At 39.4% G+C, this 17,807-nt stretch overlaps 1 protein-coding gene across 1 annotated transcript in view; it reads right to left on the bottom strand.

Moving 5' to 3' along the window:
• Positions 1-266: 266 nt before the first annotated feature.
• The window catches only part of CSTF3 (cleavage stimulation factor subunit 3), a 74,524-nt gene continuing 56,983 nt past the window's right edge, over positions 267-17,807 (bottom strand). Inside the window, exons 10-21 of the mRNA XM_025928032.2 lie at positions 16,742-16,904; positions 14,429-14,538; positions 13,951-14,067; positions 13,618-13,692; positions 11,385-11,528; positions 10,652-10,754; positions 6,266-6,335; positions 4,706-4,901; positions 2,420-2,573; positions 1,598-1,692; positions 1,396-1,456; positions 267-983 (exon numbers count right to left, since the gene is read on the bottom strand). Coding sequence (XP_025783817.1) covers positions 781-983; positions 1,396-1,456; positions 1,598-1,692; positions 2,420-2,573; positions 4,706-4,901; positions 6,266-6,335; positions 10,652-10,754; positions 11,385-11,528; positions 13,618-13,692; positions 13,951-14,067; positions 14,429-14,538; positions 16,742-16,904 — 1,491 coding nt within the window. The 3' untranslated portion in view covers positions 267-780. The remainder of the gene's footprint in view (positions 984-1,395; positions 1,457-1,597; positions 1,693-2,419; positions 2,574-4,705; positions 4,902-6,265; positions 6,336-10,651; positions 10,755-11,384; positions 11,529-13,617; positions 13,693-13,950; positions 14,068-14,428; positions 14,539-16,741; positions 16,905-17,807) is intronic.

Genomic DNA, 17,807 nt, shown 5'->3' with positions numbered 1-17,807 from the left:
CTGAGCCACCCAGGTGCCCCATAAGTCTCTATTTTAAATACATTCTTCTTAAAAAAAAATTTGTGAGAAAGAGTGAGCAGGGGAGGGGCAGAGAGAGAGGGAGAGAAGGAATCCATGCTGTCGGCCCAGAGCCTGATGTGTGGCTTGAAGTCACGAACTGTGAGATCATGACCTGAACTGAAACCAAGAGTCGGATACTTAATTGACTGAGCCACCCAGGTGCCCCTTAAATACGTTCTGAATGGAGGAAGCAGCGGGAGACATGACATTTTTGAGATCCTTTTATTTTTTAAAGGATTGTTTTAAAATTTTAAACTACAAAACAGATTCCATACATTCTGCCATAAATAAAAACAAACAATAAGGCAGGACTCTACATAAGCAAACCGAGAACAACTGTTTTCAGAAAATGTGATAAAATGCTTTACAATCATAAGCCATCCAGTTTTTAAAATAAAACTGTTGAAAACTCACAAGTCTTCAAGTGGCACATACAAGACACCCTTGAAGAGGGAACAAAATGTGGTTCTGCCATTTTGTGCTGTTCTCACATTTTTGAAAACCTAATTTTGCTTAGAGCATAGGTCTGTTCTGTATTCTAAATTTCACACAGGTTGGTTTGTTTTTTCTCAAGAACCATATGATAGAGGCACCAATGACAATACAACTTTGTTTCCAAGGACCTTGTAACAAAGCATTGTCTCTTTTAAACATATGACTTAAGAGGCAAAAAGGGAATCCTGGATAAGTTTCCTTTCAGAGGCAGGACTGGAGCCGGCTTCACCGAATTCGCTTCTGCTGCCGCGCTCTGTAAATGTCATGAACAGGAGGGACGACAGCTCCCTTTTCTTCATCTTCGTCTGAATCCTCGTTGGGCCTTTTGACGGCCTTGGCGAGTACTGCGTTGCTTTCCACCGGGCCATTGCCCTCTACAGCCAGCTCCGGGGCGCCGCCGGTGATGATCCTCACAGCTTCCTCCACAGCTACGCAAACAAAACGCAAAGGACTGTTGGAGGAGCTTTCAGAGTCTGCTCCTGTGAAAGACTGCCCTGCTATTGGACACTTTACAGTTGATTTCATAGCCTACTATTAGCAGAGCAAGGGAGAGCAGTAGTGATACTACATAATTAAAGACCAAAGCTGCTCTTAAAATTACTTTCAAAAGCCAACTCGCAGTGCATGTTCACATGAATAGAAAAGACCCACTTTTTACTCAGTGACATTAGGATATGAACAAGCCTCTCTGTATCAAAGAGGGTTTGGATCGTTCTGAGGGTTCATTGTACTCCTGCAAGATGGCTAGCTGGATTGGGAAACCTCAGTGGCAAAGAATAACCATCTCCTGCCTGGGAGATCACGTGAGTTCGGCTCTAGGGTGGAGCTGTCGTCACTTACTATTTGGTATCTTGCATCTTCGGAAAATCTCCATCAGTTCATCCACTTGTACAAAAGGACCCTGTTGTGACACAAATTTTAATCCCCAATAATCTGACAAGTTAGAATTGTGCTACTTTACATTTCCCGTGAGACAAGAAAAGAAGCACACAGTTTTTATAACCCATAGAGCAAGCATCTATCAGGAAGACAATAAACAAACCTGGAAGCAGATGGGAGGAGGGAGAAGTTTCATTAAAACGACGGCTGCAGGTGGTACTGGGAATACGCCACCGGGGACCGGGTGTAAGCCTGGTGCTGTGAGAGAAGAAAGGGTGGGAATCAAATAGGATGCAAGAATTTCTATAAACAGCTGAAATAAATCCGTAAGAAGTAATTTATACATAAAGTTCTAGGTCTATGTTGTTTTGTTCTGGACATCTTAAATTGTTTTTAGTGCTTTACGTGTTTGACCAAACTAAAGTGGATGAGACAGAGCAGTCTCAACCCCATGGCCACTGGGAGGCAGAAAAGTTAACAAGTGACTTTGAGTAAGACAACCCAGGGGCTGAGCTTGAGTCAGTTTTTGTCGAAGACCATTTCTAAGCCTCATAAATCAGGTGTTCAGCAATCCTGTTTAAAGTCCATTACTCAGCAACATAATTAATCATAAGGGCCTTGTTCACATAGGATCTAGAGGGGCTACTACCCATCAGTAAGTATAAATGATACCAAATAGCATCATGCAGTAAGTTTCCAGTTGTACAGGTAACTTGTATGTAGCAGCATTTCTGAAGACTGTCTAATGTCACTGCCAAAATGGGTTACTAGAATCTGGATTATTGAGGGTTTTTTTGTTGTTGTTGTTTTTAAAGACATTCTTAACTCTTCTTGCTTCAAGGATTAGAGCCAAGTCACTTGTCATGGTCACCCTAAGTCTAATAATTAACCTACAATGGAAAGGTCACATCACTCCCCCACCCCCACCTCTGGATTTAAATCAACAAACAGAGGTCTCAGTACTGGATCTAAAGTCATGGCTTACGTGCTAAATGTCGTGGCTGAAATGGAATCATCTGCTGAGTGTCTGGTTTAGGGTATTCTGGTTTTCTATCCACTTCATCTTTCAGAACAGGCACTATAGAAGGAGCTACAACTGGGTCTGGAATTATAGCTGCTAGCTTAGCCCGGGAGACATCCTGAAAATGCAGAACAGAAGAATCCTAAACCTGAAAAAGGGACTTAGAGAATAATTGTGCAGTTCTACAGTCTTGAGGATACACTGTGAATCACTGGGTTAAAACCACAGAAAGAGAACCAAGAGGGATAAGTAAGAATCTGATGGTAAAGACGGTTAAATACTCAATAAGGAATGCTACGCAGGTGTTTCATAACCTCCCCCTAACCCTGGGTAAGAAATCATTAGACTCCATGTTACCAGGTAGGACATTTGTGGGCTAGATACAAGCTTTTCTGGGTAGATACTTAAGACTGGGCCAGGTAGAGAGTGGGGTAATTTACAATTTTAGGTATTTTTCTGACTCTTCCCTTCTACTAGAATTGAACAGTATGAATTTAAGTGAAGCTGGGTTAAGTGAAGTCCTGCTTTATGAAAGCTAAAATAGTCAGTTATAAGGTTTTGTTAGCAAAATAAAAGATTAGCCCCAACCTATTGTTACAGGGGAGAAGAAATATATATGGAGCAGCCACTATTTGTCCAGATGGTTTTAGCCATTTATTCCCTCTTTGATGAGCCCAATAGTAGCCTCTCCATTTTCTAGAAGGGACTGAAGCTCAAAGAAGGTCTGATATTTTCAAGGTCCTATAGCTAAAAAGTAGAGCGAGGATTGGGGGCACAGGCCTGTGACCTCAAACCCATCCACCATCCTCTTTTATAGTTTATCAGCAATGCCCCACCAGGGCTGAGAACAATCAATTCTCTAAGATGGATGAAAAGGAGCAGTGTGGCCACCTAGCAGTGGAGGCCCCATCCCCGAGGAGTTCCTCTGCTACAGGCACTGGCATCAGCCTGCTTGACCACAACCAGAAGAGCCCCTTTTGCCACCCTCAACAGGTAGAAGAGCATTTTGCTTTCTCAACCTTTGTTCAAATGCAGTTGGTGGCAGATCTAAATGAGTAGGCCCACTGGGAATTGCTTTTTCTCTTCCCTTCTCCCATTATATATACACTCTAGTACATTTAATCTTTCTCCCCAAAAATGAAAGAGTAGAAATAGAAATATGAGATGGAGAATTCATATTTAAGAAGTAGTTCTACTTGGAACGAGTAAGGTCTATTTTCCTTCATTTCCATTTTCATCTTGGTAAAGTTGAAATGGTCTTTGCTAATAACTTCATATAGCGGGGTCTTAAAAGGTCTTTTGCTTTTCATTGAGAAGTACTTAAACTAGAAGTAGAACTCAATCATTCCTGAGCAGTAACCCCTAGTTACAGAATAGGGATCTGGGACTGGCACAGAACTGGGGTTTCCATTAATAAAAAGGTCTGAAGTTCATGTATGGGTAATTTTTCTCAAACATTTAAATCTGGTTCAGACACCAGACCAGCAAGACCTGGTGAGGAAATGGAGAATGATAGTCAGGAACATCTTAATGCTGGTTGGCATAAAGGGACCAACCTAAGATTCTGTGGCTATAGCTTCCCTTTGGGTTTCCATCTTGGTCTTTGTTTTCATGACACAGTGGGGGGAAAAAAATCAAGAAATGATAGAATAATATGTTTCTCAGCCAGGGCTATTACTGATGGAGCTGTATAAACCTTAATATCTTTCCCCCTGACCTGAACAGGTTCAGGGCCAGATTTCTTTTCTTATGACTCAGATGTCTATGAAGAGTTCCATTCCTAGATAAGCTAATTTTCTGAAGAGCCCCCCTGAAGTACTGTTTTGAGATACAAATCTCTGAGGGAACTGTACTGATTTATAAACAAGTAGTGAGGGTTCTTCATTATACCCACAGGAACTACATTTGGTTTAAGAGCTATCAAAACACGTTCATCGTTTTAAGAGCTATTAGAAATTTTCTTCCTTCCACAATACCTCCATCTGCCCACCGGACAGAAGATACAGGGTGTTGACAATGTCACGGGAAGGACGTAAGCATTTGTTAAATCTCATTCTTTTGTTCAGTACTTTTGATACTCAGTGTTTCAAAATCAAGAAAAATCCCTGAACTTTTTTCCTGTTTTCTGGAAAACTATTCTGAAACTAATTTCTATTTCAGAATTTGCTTTAGAGGTATGTGTATCCATGAGCTATTCTAAAACATGGGAAAAGTAGGGACACGACACACATCTTGATCCTAAGTACATACCTTATAACCAAGCGCTTTTAGTTCACTTGCAGAGCAAGGATATAAATCCATGAACTTGTATCTGTCCACCAGCAAAGCTGTTTCTTTGCCTTCATACTCTTCTTTGAATGCTGTAAACCGTCTCTTCTCCACTTTCAGTATACTAGCTAGATCACCGATATTGCTTTCGAAAGCTAGAAATCGGGCCCAGATTTCTCTGTAATAAGTATAATCAGTACTTCATTATTCTGGGTTTGGAACAGGGAGCCCATTTACAAAAAAAGCCTTAAGGTCCCTCCTTCCCTTTTAATTACAAAAAGCTCTTATTAAACTATAGGGCAGTATAACAAATACCTATATATCATCATTAAGATTTAATCGTTAATATTTTGCAGTACTTAGTCTTACTTTTGATGAAGTATTTGAAAGTGAATTATAGACATCATAACACTTTGCCCTGCACACTAGTATATTTAAGCCCTTTTTTGAGTTTTTGCTTATTTAGCACATTTTCCTATCCCCTGTGGTAAGAGCACATTTGCCTTAAAGAAGGTAAACTTTAGCAGGGAGAGCTGAAAAAGGAACATACACAGATTTCCAATTTCTCCTGAATAATGTGGCTTTTTGTTTAGTGGCATGAATTATTCTGTAGAATACATTCTTCACTCAATGTATGAATAAAAATATATTCTAAAATCTAATATTGCTGTTTTTTCTTAACAGATTATTTGGGACATATTTTTACCTCAGCACTGTTGTAACAGCCAAAATTAATTCTGAGACTCTACTTAACTGTCACTAAGCCCCTTTGTGCTAAAGTAACATACTGAATGCCTACTACATACCAGGAATAGGGCTATCACGAAAAGTCCACAGTGGTAGACATTATTGTTACTCAATGACATAAGGTTTGGAAAGGCCATGAAATCTGCCCAAGGTGTAATCAAAGGGCTGAGCTGGAATTTGAACCCAAGACTCCAAAGCCTTATTTATACTGTAGCTCTACACCATGTTCCTCTGGTAAAACTGATGATGGAGTCAAAAGCATAAACCAGGGATGTAATGTCTGGTGTAACTTTTAATACGTAAGAGTCACTGCTCTCGAGTAACGTAAAACTTTCAGAACTTTATTTGTTCATGTTAATTTCTAGAGGCATAGTTAAGTAGGAAGATATAAATTGCTAACACATCTCTTAAATATGTAATCAGTAGGCAAACACTTTTTAAAAATCTTAAAAAAGAGGGTGTCTGGGTAGCTCAGTTAAGTGTCTAATTCTTGATTTCAGCTCGGGACATGATCTCACGTTTTGTGAGATCAAGCCCCGAGTCAGGCTCTGTACTGATAGTGTGGAGTATGCTTGGGATTCTCTCTCTTCCCCTCCCACTCTCGCACTCTATCAAAAATAAACTTAAAAATCTTAAACAGGTATGAAAATATTACAGGTAGGCATTTGTAAGTAAGCTTCAAGGGAAAAGGGAAACATCTCCTGAAATTATACTCAAGAAATGTTCATCCACAGATCACAAATTCAAGTATTAAAGCTGCCATTAGAACCCAACCAAGTTTTCCCAACAGCTTACCCAGACTTCTCTGGAGGAAGGCTTCCAGATGTTAACACGCGTTCAAACAAAACTCGTGTATTATTGTCCTCTAGGATATTAAAAAAGATATTAAATATTAAAACTGTTTTTATAATCAACAGTGTATTTGCACATGCATGATCTCCTATAATTCTCATAAAAGTCCTATGCAGAAAGGTAACCATTACCCCAATGTTTATAGATGGGTTAACCTGGGGTTCAAAAGGATTGAGTTGATCTGGCTCACTATTACTGAATAACAGCTGTAACTGGAAGCCAGGTCTTTTTACCTGTAGTTCACCCCTCCTTCTGTATATACTGCAGTTATAATGTCTAATGATTTATAACAGTATGATATCTAAATGAGGTATCCCACTGGCCTTTTACAAATAACAAAAATTAGGGGTGCCTGGGTGGCTCAGTCAGTTAAGCATCAGGCTCTTGGTTTTGGCTCAGGTCATCATCCCACAGTTGTAGGGTTGAGACCCATGTCAGGCTCTGAGCTGACAGCATGGAGACTGCTTGGGATTCTCTCTCTCTGCCCCTCCTCCACTCATGCTCACGTGCTCTCTTGCTCACTCTAAGTAAATAAACTTAAAAAAATTTTTTTAAAATAAAAATAACTTACGTATGTGCTGACATTGTGTCAGACTACTGATATTTTTTAAGTACGTGGACTGTGATGGGTGGCACACTCAAATTTATATACTGGTGATTTTCTTATTTTGCAGTACCAGGACTGCTCTCTACATAACTACTTTAAATTCTTATATAGGTACAATTAAAACTGAAGTCTTGGGAGGTCCTCTGTAGCTGGAAGCAGGAAAATAACACTTCTTGTTAAGGGATATATTAAAATTTAAGAATTCAGGGGCACCTGGGTGGCTCAGTTGGTCAGGTCATGATCTCACAGTTTGTGGGTTCAAGCCCCGCATCGGGCTCTGTGCTGACAGCTCAGAGCCTGGAGCCTGCTTCAGATTCTGTGTCTCCCTCCCTCTCTGCCTGCCCCTGCTCATGTGTTCTCTCTCTCAAAATAAACATTTAAAAAAAATTTTTTTAAGGAATTTTTTAAAAGAATTCAGCAGTAAATTTACTAACAATCAATGAATTTTATATTTAAAACAGGTGCACTTATGGTATATAAACTATACCTCAATAAAGTTGTTTAAAAAAAATCCAGCAGTGTTAGTTTTTATTGACTCTAGGTAGTTATTCAGTTTTTACTACATGACCGTATGCAAACTAAAACCAAGAGATTAAAATATTTTATTCTTTTCACTTTAATCCAAGCTTTGCTCCAGACACTTTCTACCATTCCACATAAGTTTCCCACTGCTTTTCATGCTGTGTTCTCTACCGGCAAGAATGCATTTTCCTACATCTTTTCCTGGCTAACTATGTTCATCCTTTAAGACCCATCTCATGTTGCCTCTAGAATGCCACTGTCCAACAGAAATACAATGCAAGCTAACATAAGTATTTTAAATTTTCTGCTAGCCCCATTTAAAAGAGTAAAAACAGGTGAAATTAATTTTAATATATTTTACTTAACCCAATATATCTAAATTATTTTAGCACGTAATTAATATGAAAAGATATTTTACTTTTTTTTTCTTTTTTTGGTACTGAGTCTTTGAAATCTGGTATGTATTTTATTTTTTATTTATTTATTTTAACGTTTTATTTTTGAGACAGGGAGAGACAGAGGATGAACAGGGGAGGGTCAGAGAGAGGGAGACACAGAATCTGAAACAGGCTCCAGGCTCTGAGCGGTCAGCACAGAGCCCGACACGGGACTCGAACTCACGGACCGGGAGATCATGACCTGAGCTGAAGTCGGCCGCTTAACCGACTGAACCACCCAGGCGCCCCTGGTATGTATTTTACACTCACACCACATCTCATTTTGGCCTAGCCACATTCCTTTTTTTTTTTAATGAAATGTTTTATTTATTTATTTATTTACTTATTTATTATGTTTGAGACAGAGACAGAGTGTGAGCAGAGGAAGAACAGAGAGGGAGGGAGACACAGAATCTGAAACAGGCTCCAGGCTCTGAGCTGTCAGCACAGAGCCCCATGTGGGGCTTGAGCTCACAAACTGTGAGATCATGACCTGAGCTGAAGTCCGGCATGACCCGACTGAGCCACCCACATGCCCCTGGCCTTAGCCATATTTCGAGTGCTCAATAATCAGTAGTCTAGTGGCTGCTATAACTGCACAGCACAGCTCCAGAACTTAAATTGTACTTTCTTCTCTGTGCTTCCAAAGTGCTGTACTTCATTCAGGGCTCTATTATAGCAGAACATTTTTTTATGATCGCCACTATCATCATAACTAGTTCACATTTACAGTATACACACCACATTCCATGTAGAGGTCAACCACATGCAAAAACCCATTTAATCCCCGTTTAATCCTCTCAACAATCCTACAAGAGGCACTCTTATTATGACTGGTCTGCAGATGAGAAATTGGAAACCAGATTTACACCTAACCCAAGAACTAATGCTACAATTAAACACCAGACATTGATATAGTTATGTTTACACATTGGATTCCCCCATGAGAATGCTCTGATAGGAATAGAGTCCTAGGCACCTTTGTATTCCTGGACTCTAGTAACCAGAAGGTCCTGAAGGTACTGAATAGATGATGAATAGACGGATGGATGGACAGATGGATGAACAAATGAATGAACTATGTAAAACACTGATGTTGGAAGACAATGCTGATATCAGATATCGGCATTTAAAAATTTTTTTTAATGTTTGTTTATTTTTGAGAGGGCGACAGAGTGCAAGTATGGGAAGGATAAAGAGAGGGGGAGACACAGGATCTGAGGCAGGCTCCAGACTCTGAGCTGTCAGCACAGCTCGAACTCACGAGAGCAGTGAGATAATGACCTGAGCCAAAGTTGGATGCTTAACAAACTGAGCCACCCAGGCGCCCGGCATCCACACTTTTAGAATAACATATATATACTAGTAGTTATTCTATTTTTTTAAGTTATATTTATTTTGAGATAGAGGGTGTGCACAAATTGGGAAGGGGCAGAGACAGAGGGAGAGAGAGAGAATCCCAAGTAGGCTCTGTTCTGTCAGCATAGAGCCAGGGCAGGGCTTGAACTCACTAATGGTTGAGATCATGACCTGAGCTGAAATCAAGAATTGGATGCTTAACTGAGCTACCCAGGTGCCCCTACTAGTAGGTATTCTAAAAAAATCAAAATAGTTTGCAACTGGTGAGGAACATTAATTCTATATGAGAAAATTAATTTTTAATTAAATGCTCCATGTCTCATTTTCTGGAGTTCAGTCCTTTTCCAGAGTGTAGAATCACTAAGCTAAAATATAAAATCATTCTTAAGTTTTATTCCTCTCTACTTATATAAAGAATGTTATCTGTATTTTTCTAAAATATCATTCAAAGCATTGATATATATCTGTGATATCTAACTCATTTACATGACACATAATTGTATATTTCTTTATTAAACCAATTTCTATACCAGATCACTGCTGGTCAAGAAATTACATATCCTGGACTGTGGGTAACTAGACCAAAGGAGACATCTACATGTACCTGAATCCCCTAGCTCAGTGCCTGGTATAAGGTCGATCTCAGTAAAGGATGGCTACTATTATTAATACAACAGGACAGGGAAATAAAGATGGGAATAAACCTAATGTTTCTTTTTGAAATCTCTTCCCCAGTAAGCTGTAAGCAGTTCACTTTACTACTTTGTCATTTTTGAGTTTTGGTGGCTAGAGATTTGTTTTGTATTCCTCCACCCCCACCCAGGAAACAAGAGATGATTTGCCCAGAGTCGTTGGAGATGACCGTAAATAACTGTGTCTCCTAAGTCTGAATTTGAGGCTTTATCCTATTACTGATGTGACTTCACTGATGACGTATTAAAGATCATTCTGTAGAGTCAAAAGGCACTTACCATTACTCAAATACAAATTCACGGTTGATAGGCAACAGATATTTCTTGAGTGCTTATTAAGTGCCTGGTTCTGGTGTGATGACAGAATTGTAATACATTTGAGAAAGAAAGAAACCCATTTTCAGAGAATGATATTGATGGTTTAATATTACATAGCCAGGGGTGCCCCTGCATGGCTCAGTCGGTTAAGCATCAGACTCTTGATTTTGGCTCAGGTCATGATGTCGCGGGTTTGTGCAATCAAGCCCCGTGTCGGACTCTGCACTGGTAGTGTGGAGCCTGCTCGAGATTCTCATTCTCCCTTTCTCTCTCTCCCTTTCTCTCTCTCTCTCTCTCTCCCCCTCTCTGCCCCTCCCCCACTCACACTCATGCTCTCTCAAAATAAATAAATTTTAAAAATTACATAACCATTATAGATCTAGAATTGACTTACCATTGAGGTGAGAAAGATAGTCAATATAGGCCAACACATATTCTGGAATGTCTCCATATTTCTTTAGACCCAGTTCAAAAATTTTAAAGGCAACAGATTTGTCCTAGAAGTAGAGAGGAATGTACTGATTTCCATAAAATGTCAGAAAAGATACTCAAAAGAATATTAAAACTACAACACCTAAACAAGTTACATTAAATATTAAAGTGGAAACTAAAATCATATTAAGTAAAAATTGCTGAGCTAAAAAAAACCAAGGGGCTTAAATAAGGTATAAATAAGCAGGCAGTGGGGATTTGGATGATGTTTCATATAATTTTACACAGATACACTTGGACTTCCTTTATGATATGGAGCAATTAAAACTTAATGACAGGGGGTGCCTGGGTGGTTCAGCTGGTTAAATGTCTGATGTTTGGTCTTGGCTCAGGTCTTGATCTCATGGTTGTGAGTTCAAGCCCCATGGTGGGCTCCACACTGGGCGTGAAGCCTACTTAAAAAACAAGAAACAAAAACAAAATAACAGAAGGGGCACCTGGCTGGCTCAGTCAAAAGAGCATGTGACTTTTGATCTCGGTTGTGAGTTCAAGCCCCATGTTGGGTGTAGAGATTACTTAAAAATATCTTAAAACAAAAAACAAAAAACCTTAATGACAGAAACCAGGACTATCTTTCTTTTAATTAATGTATCTCAGATGAAGGAAATATTTTACCTTTATATTTCAGCACTTACCTTACTACAGTAATACTCCATGAGTGCTGCAGTAACATAGACATGGTGGCGGGTTCTGGTATCTTCTCTTGCTTTTTTAAATATCATTCTTCCAGATTTGATACCTTCTGCTCTTCTCGCAAATTTCATATATTGGATATATACCTATGGAAAAACATTAAAAAAATTTTTTTAATGTTTATTTATTTTTGAGAGAGAGAGGGGAGAGAGTGTGAGTTGGGGCAGGGAGGCAGAGAGAGAGGGAAACACAGAATCTGAAGCAGGCCCCAGGCTCCGAGCTGTTGGCACAGAACCCAACATGGGGCTTAAACTCATAAGCTGCAAGATCATGACCTGAGCTGAAGTCAGACACTTAACCGACTGAGCCACCCAGATGCCCCAAAGGCATTTCTTTTCTACAGATTAGCCTAATGTGATCCCTGTAGCATCCAATACAGTCTCACTTTATTCCTATACTAGTATGTTTCCTATCTAAGAAAGCAATCTTGAATACCCAAGACAACAGAAAGTAAGCTTATAGATAGTGCTCTATTTAAATCCACAAGTATGGGGTGCCTGGGTGGCTCAGTCGGTGAGTTCGAGCCCCGCGTCGGGCTCTGGGCTGTTGACTCAGAGCCTGGAGCCTGCTTCCGATTCTGTGTCTCCTTCTCTCTCTGCCCCTCCCCCCTTCATGCTCTGTCTCTCTCTGTCTCAAAAATAAATAAAACGTTAAAAAAAAAAAAATTTAAATCCACAAGCAAAGTTTTTCTGGTATTAAAGATGTGTACAAATAAATTTTTAAAAATTGATACATAATTCACATACCACAAAATTCACCCTTTAAAGTGTACAATTCAAGGTGTCTACTATATGCATGAGGTTGTACAATGAACACTACTGCCTAAATCCAGAATATGCAAATTAAATTTTAAGGAGGAAATGAAAGTGAAACTACTAGAACACACTCCATTAATAAATTCCAACACCTAAAAAGGTTTGATCTAATACAAGCATGTTTAATAATATATGTTTAACTTTATACTTTCCTGGTTTATTGCTTTAAAAGCCCACTACTCTATTTTTCCAAAGACCATATAATGTAACTTTACTGATAAACTATTAATGAGTCATTTTATACTCAGCACCACAGAGTGCTCAACACATGATAAGTATGTCATATTTGTTCAGTGAACAAATGTTTCTGGAATATGAGTAGGGTCCTGATTTGCCCAGTTTTGATGATGTTAAACTGTGTTACCCAGTTTTGACAGGTGGATACATGAATGGATGAACGAACTAGGAGTTCCTTGAGGAAAGAGATTTCCTCCAGTTTGTTGTTATAGTTCTGGAATCTAGCACGGTACACAGCACAGAGCAGTTTGCTAAATGAATTTTATTTTATTTATTTATTTTTAAAATTTTTTTTTTCAACGTTTATTTATTTTTGGGACAGAGAGAGACAGAGCATGAACGGGGAAGGGGCAGAGAGAGAGGGAGACACAGAATCGGAAACAGGCTCCAGGCTCTGAGCCATCAGCCCAGAGCCCGACGCGGGGCTCGAACTCCCGGATCGCGAGATCGTGACCTGGCTGAAGTCGGACGCTTAACCGACTGCGCCACCCAGGCGCCCCGCTAAATGAATTTTAAAATGATGAATAAATGCAAGCAAGTACAACAGTGGAATCCCAATACAAACAAAAAAGCAGTGTAGATTTCACTTGAGGCAGAGGGTCTCTAGGGCCGCATACATTGGCCTGTCCCCTTCTCCTCCCGATGAAAAAGCTTCATTGCACTTCTATAGAAACTCAGGACTTTGAAAATCACTGTTATACAGCAGAATTCAGGATAAAGTGAGTTGCAGTCCAATTCCTTTCCAGAATGTTGGTTTCTCTTGCTTCCATTTATTTAAAAAGATTTAATTAGGCAACAATTATGTGCCATAAATGGCTTTAAACTGTGATCATGAGGAATCCCCACTGTTTCATTCTGCTTCATTCAAAACAAAGCAAAACAAAACAAAACAAAAAAACAACTAAGAGAACAGATCAGACTACGAAGGGGGTCACATCATGGAATTTTTGCAAGGTGACTGAAGTGTTTTGTATAATTGTGACAGTGGTCCCATGACTCAACGTTATTGGTCAAGATTCACAGAACTATATCCAAAAAAAACCAGTGAATTGTAATACGTGTAAATTAGAAATTTGTTAAAGCTGACAGCAAAGGTGTTAAAGACACTTATGATGTTACTCACCAAGGTGGGGTCAATATCCTCAATTGCCAAAAGTCTGTTATATATACTGTGAACTTTCTCATACTTCATGCGACTCTAAGGTGGTAGAGAAGAAGTGGATATAAATATATATTCATAAACAAGCAGGATTTGAGCTCTGAGGAATCCAGAGGCTGTACCCCACAATGGCACCTGCTTTGAGCATAAATATATAATGAGCTGAGGACTAATACCTGTTCATTTTGCATCATCTCTACTAAAAGCAAGATGCCTGGCAAAGAAGCAGCCAGAAAAGTAATTCAGTCCTACAGTAAAAACTCCAGTTATAAGAAAGTTCTAAATATTGTTACTGACCTCTTCATAATCTGCATATGCAAAATAAAGAAGCATATTCTTCTTTAATAAAGTGCTTATGGCTCTTTCATATATATTAGCAGCTTCATCACTAAATAATTTGGCATTATTCATATCCTAGGAGAGGAAAAAAAAGAAAGCTCACTCTTCAATAATTTTAATACAGTTGAAAGAGAATGAATATACACACTCATGTATATACATACAGACACATATGCATGTCTGGATTCTAAAAAAAATTCCAAAGACTTCTTCTGTATATTACTTAACATACAGAAGAAACCATCGTTTTAATGCCTTAAGAAACAGCCCCTATAATTTTGACTAAGTACTCTGAGTGTCACTAAGCTTCATACTAACAGAAGATTAAAATTTTCAACACCTATACTTCATTACCAAAATTCAGTGTTATATTTTTAGCAAATTATTGCTATATTAAAACCACAAAAAGGCCAAAACGGGGACGAGGAATACTTACCCCCTTTTCTGCAAGCAGTTTACTTGACTGTTCAAGATACTGGGCAGCTTCATACCAAATATCAGGGTGATGGCCCAGTACAAGCAGGCACTGTTCATAAGCAAACATAACTAGGGAAGACATTCATAACATTCAATGAAAATAAATATTATTTATGAAACTATCAATACAAGCATCACAACTAACTTAGTAGGCTAAAACAGGTCCCTCGATAATGAATGATAATTAGAAATACAAGCTTTAGTGATTTCAAGCACCATTATCCACCCAAGCCCCATCTATCCATCCATTATTTTTTAAAGTTTATTTATTTGTGTGTGAGACAGAGTGAGAGAGTGTGCACAGGTGTGCAAGCAGAAGAGGGGCAGAGAGAGAGAGGGAGAGAGAATCCTAGGGCAGGCTCTGCATAGTCAATGCACAGCCTCATGTGGGGCTCGATCTCAAGAACCATGAGATCAGGACCTGAGCTGAAATCAAGAGTTGGATGCTTAACTGAGCCACCCAGGTGCCCCCATCCATCATTTTAAAATTAGTATTTACCCAGCACAAACTATATGCTAGGGAATGTGAGAGACACACTTCCTATACTCAAGAAGTCTACAGTGTGTTGGGAAGACTGATTGTACGAAAGCAATTATAAAAATTAGTAGCTATTATGATGAAGAAAATACAGTGTACTCTTGAACTTACAGCAGTCAGACTTAACGTCGTTTAGGGACTCAAGAAAAGCTTCACTAAGGAACTGACATCTAAAGCAAAATCTGAAGAAGGGACTGATCAGATCAGATCAGAAGAAGAATCTGGTCAGATGAGAGAGTAAGTGAAGTGCAGGAAGAACCAGGAAAATGGTATAGGCAAAGGAAACTACCTACAAAGGCTTATAGGTAAGAGCAAGGCCAGACTGAGAAAAATTCTAGTTCTGGCAGCAGCAGATTTGTTTCTATCAGACTTTTCTGAAAATAAAAAACATAAACCAAAAAATACAAAAAACAACTATCTAAAGGTGCAGGAGAATGACCAAAAGAAACCAGTGGCCAAAACAGAAACCAGAGAAGATTGAGCCCTTAAGAAATCAGAACCACACTGGCCAAGATCCACATTTAATATGGCTTTTCCCCTCAGCGGCAATCCCTGTGTGTACAGTTCTGGGATAGCTAGATCTCAAGTCAAATACTGAAGTCTTACTGGCTAGAAGTAGTTAACATGGCATTCTGGACTAGGAGAGCTGCTAGAAAATTAAGAGGGGAAATTCCCCAAAGGAGAGAGCCACAGAGGGTGGAGCCTGAAAATCAGCAGAAATGCCCTTAAATCTTTAGCAGGCCTCTGAAATATACATACACAGAGAAGAATACAAACAGCTCCAGTGAAAAGCAAAGCTGGAAGACTGAAAGAGCGGAATAGGTTTCTCAGCAGCTACCCACTGTCACGGAGACCAAGTTTAGAATTTGAGTCCCATCAAGTTAGAGGGTCTGGGTAAACACCTTGAACTTTCCATTCTTTTTTAGGAGTAAAAACTTGGTCCCAGGACTAAGAGATTGACCCTGAGATTAAGGGCAAAACTAAAACAGATCCATTCTAACAAGGTCCAGGTGATCTGCCAGTAACTTAACTCCCTGCTAAAATAAAACTCAACATTTTTCAGAGGCAGATGGCAGGATCCAGTCTTTATAATGTATCATTTGTATATCTGTACAATGTCCAAAAGAAAAAAATTAACTGTCTAGACTATGACAAAACAGGAAAATGTGACCCGCAGTCAAGAGAAAAAGAAACCAACTCCCTGATAGTGCAGACATTGGAATTAGTAGATGAGGACTTTGGAACTGTTATAAATATGTTTAAGGACATAAAGAAAAAGATGGTAATGGACATGGAATCTCAACAGAGAAATGGAAACTATAAAAAAGGAACTATAAAAATACAGGGGCACCTGGGTGGCTCAGGTGGTTAAGCGCTGGACTTAATTTCGGCTCAGGTCATGATCTCACCATTCATGAAATCGAGCCCCACAACAGGCTCCGCACTGACAGCTCTCCCTCTCTCTCCACCCCACCCCCACTTGCACTCACTCTCTCTCAAAATAAATAAATATACATTTTTTAAAAATACAAAAATTTCTAAAACAGAAATTTATGGAACTGAAAAGTATAACATCTGAAACAAATAATTGACTGGATGGGTTTAGCAGCAGATTGGATATGATAAAGGTCAGTGAACATGAAGATAGATCTATAGAATTCATTGAATCTGAAGAACATAAGAGAAAAAAAAGACTGGAGGTAACAAACAGCCTGTGGGATAATATCAAGTTACCTCTTTTTGTGATAAGCGTCTGATCTTCCGTACGAAGAGGGTTGCTCTTTTCCCACTGTATGTATTTCTTCCACATATCCACCTGCTGGGCTTCTTGGGGAGTATTCTGAGGAGGCACTGAGGGAGCATTACGGTCCAAACCTTTCATTACTGTCTCATATTCCTAGACAACAAGCATTTATAATTCTGTGGTGAGCCTAGGAACAACTCAGATATACGGAATTGAATTGATCAGTTTAGAATACTTTGTTCAAAATGCCTATTTTTCCCAAATACCACTTTGTTAATATACTCTAAAAACTAAGAGCAGGGAGAAAGATAACAGAGGAATACTTACCCGTGAACAAGTTCCCAGGCCTGAGTGAACAGAACACCCCTGGGCCCTCTCTGCAGGTGATCTAGGAGGTCACTCTCCAGGACAGAGGAGTTGACAGATCAACATGACTGATGATCTGGTGGCATCATTACTGCCATCTTTGGAGACACTGTCTGTCTTTTAAAATTTCAATAGTTGGTATTACTAGGCTATCTTCCCTAACTTCTAACAGTGTCAATGAATGGAAAGGTATGCCCACAAGATAAAAATCTGTCCCTGAGACCTGTGAGACCACAAAGTAGTACAATATTCAAATATGTATGAGCACATAGGAGGGAAGCATAAGAACTTTCATCAACTGTAGATAGAACCTTGTCTGTATATCCCACTCATGTATTTTAATTTTTTTTAATGTTTGTTTATTTTTGAGAGAGAGAGAGAGAGAGAGTGAATGGGGCAGGGGCAGAGAAAGACAGGGAGACACAGATCTGAAGCAGGCTCCAGGCTCTGAGCTGTCAGCACAGAGCCCAACACGGGGCTCAAACCCATGAATCGTGAGATCATGATGAGCTAAAGTCAAACACTTAACCACATGAGCCACCCAGGTGCCCCCTGTTTATGTATTTAAAAAAAATTTTTCCAGGGACACCTGGGTGACTCAGTTTGTTGAGTGTCCAACTCTTGATTTGAGCTCAAGTCATGATGCCAGGGTCATGGGATCAAGCCCCATGTCAGGCTCTGTGCTCAGTG

Source organism: Puma concolor, chromosome D1 (assembly GCF_028749965.1).
Source record: "Puma concolor isolate L17-30 chromosome D1, mPumCon1.1.hap2, whole genome shotgun sequence".
Classification (NCBI taxonomy): domain Eukaryota; kingdom Metazoa; phylum Chordata; class Mammalia; order Carnivora; family Felidae; genus Puma; species Puma concolor.
Note: the sequence above shows the minus strand (reverse complement) of the source record. Positions and strands in the feature narration are given on the sequence as shown.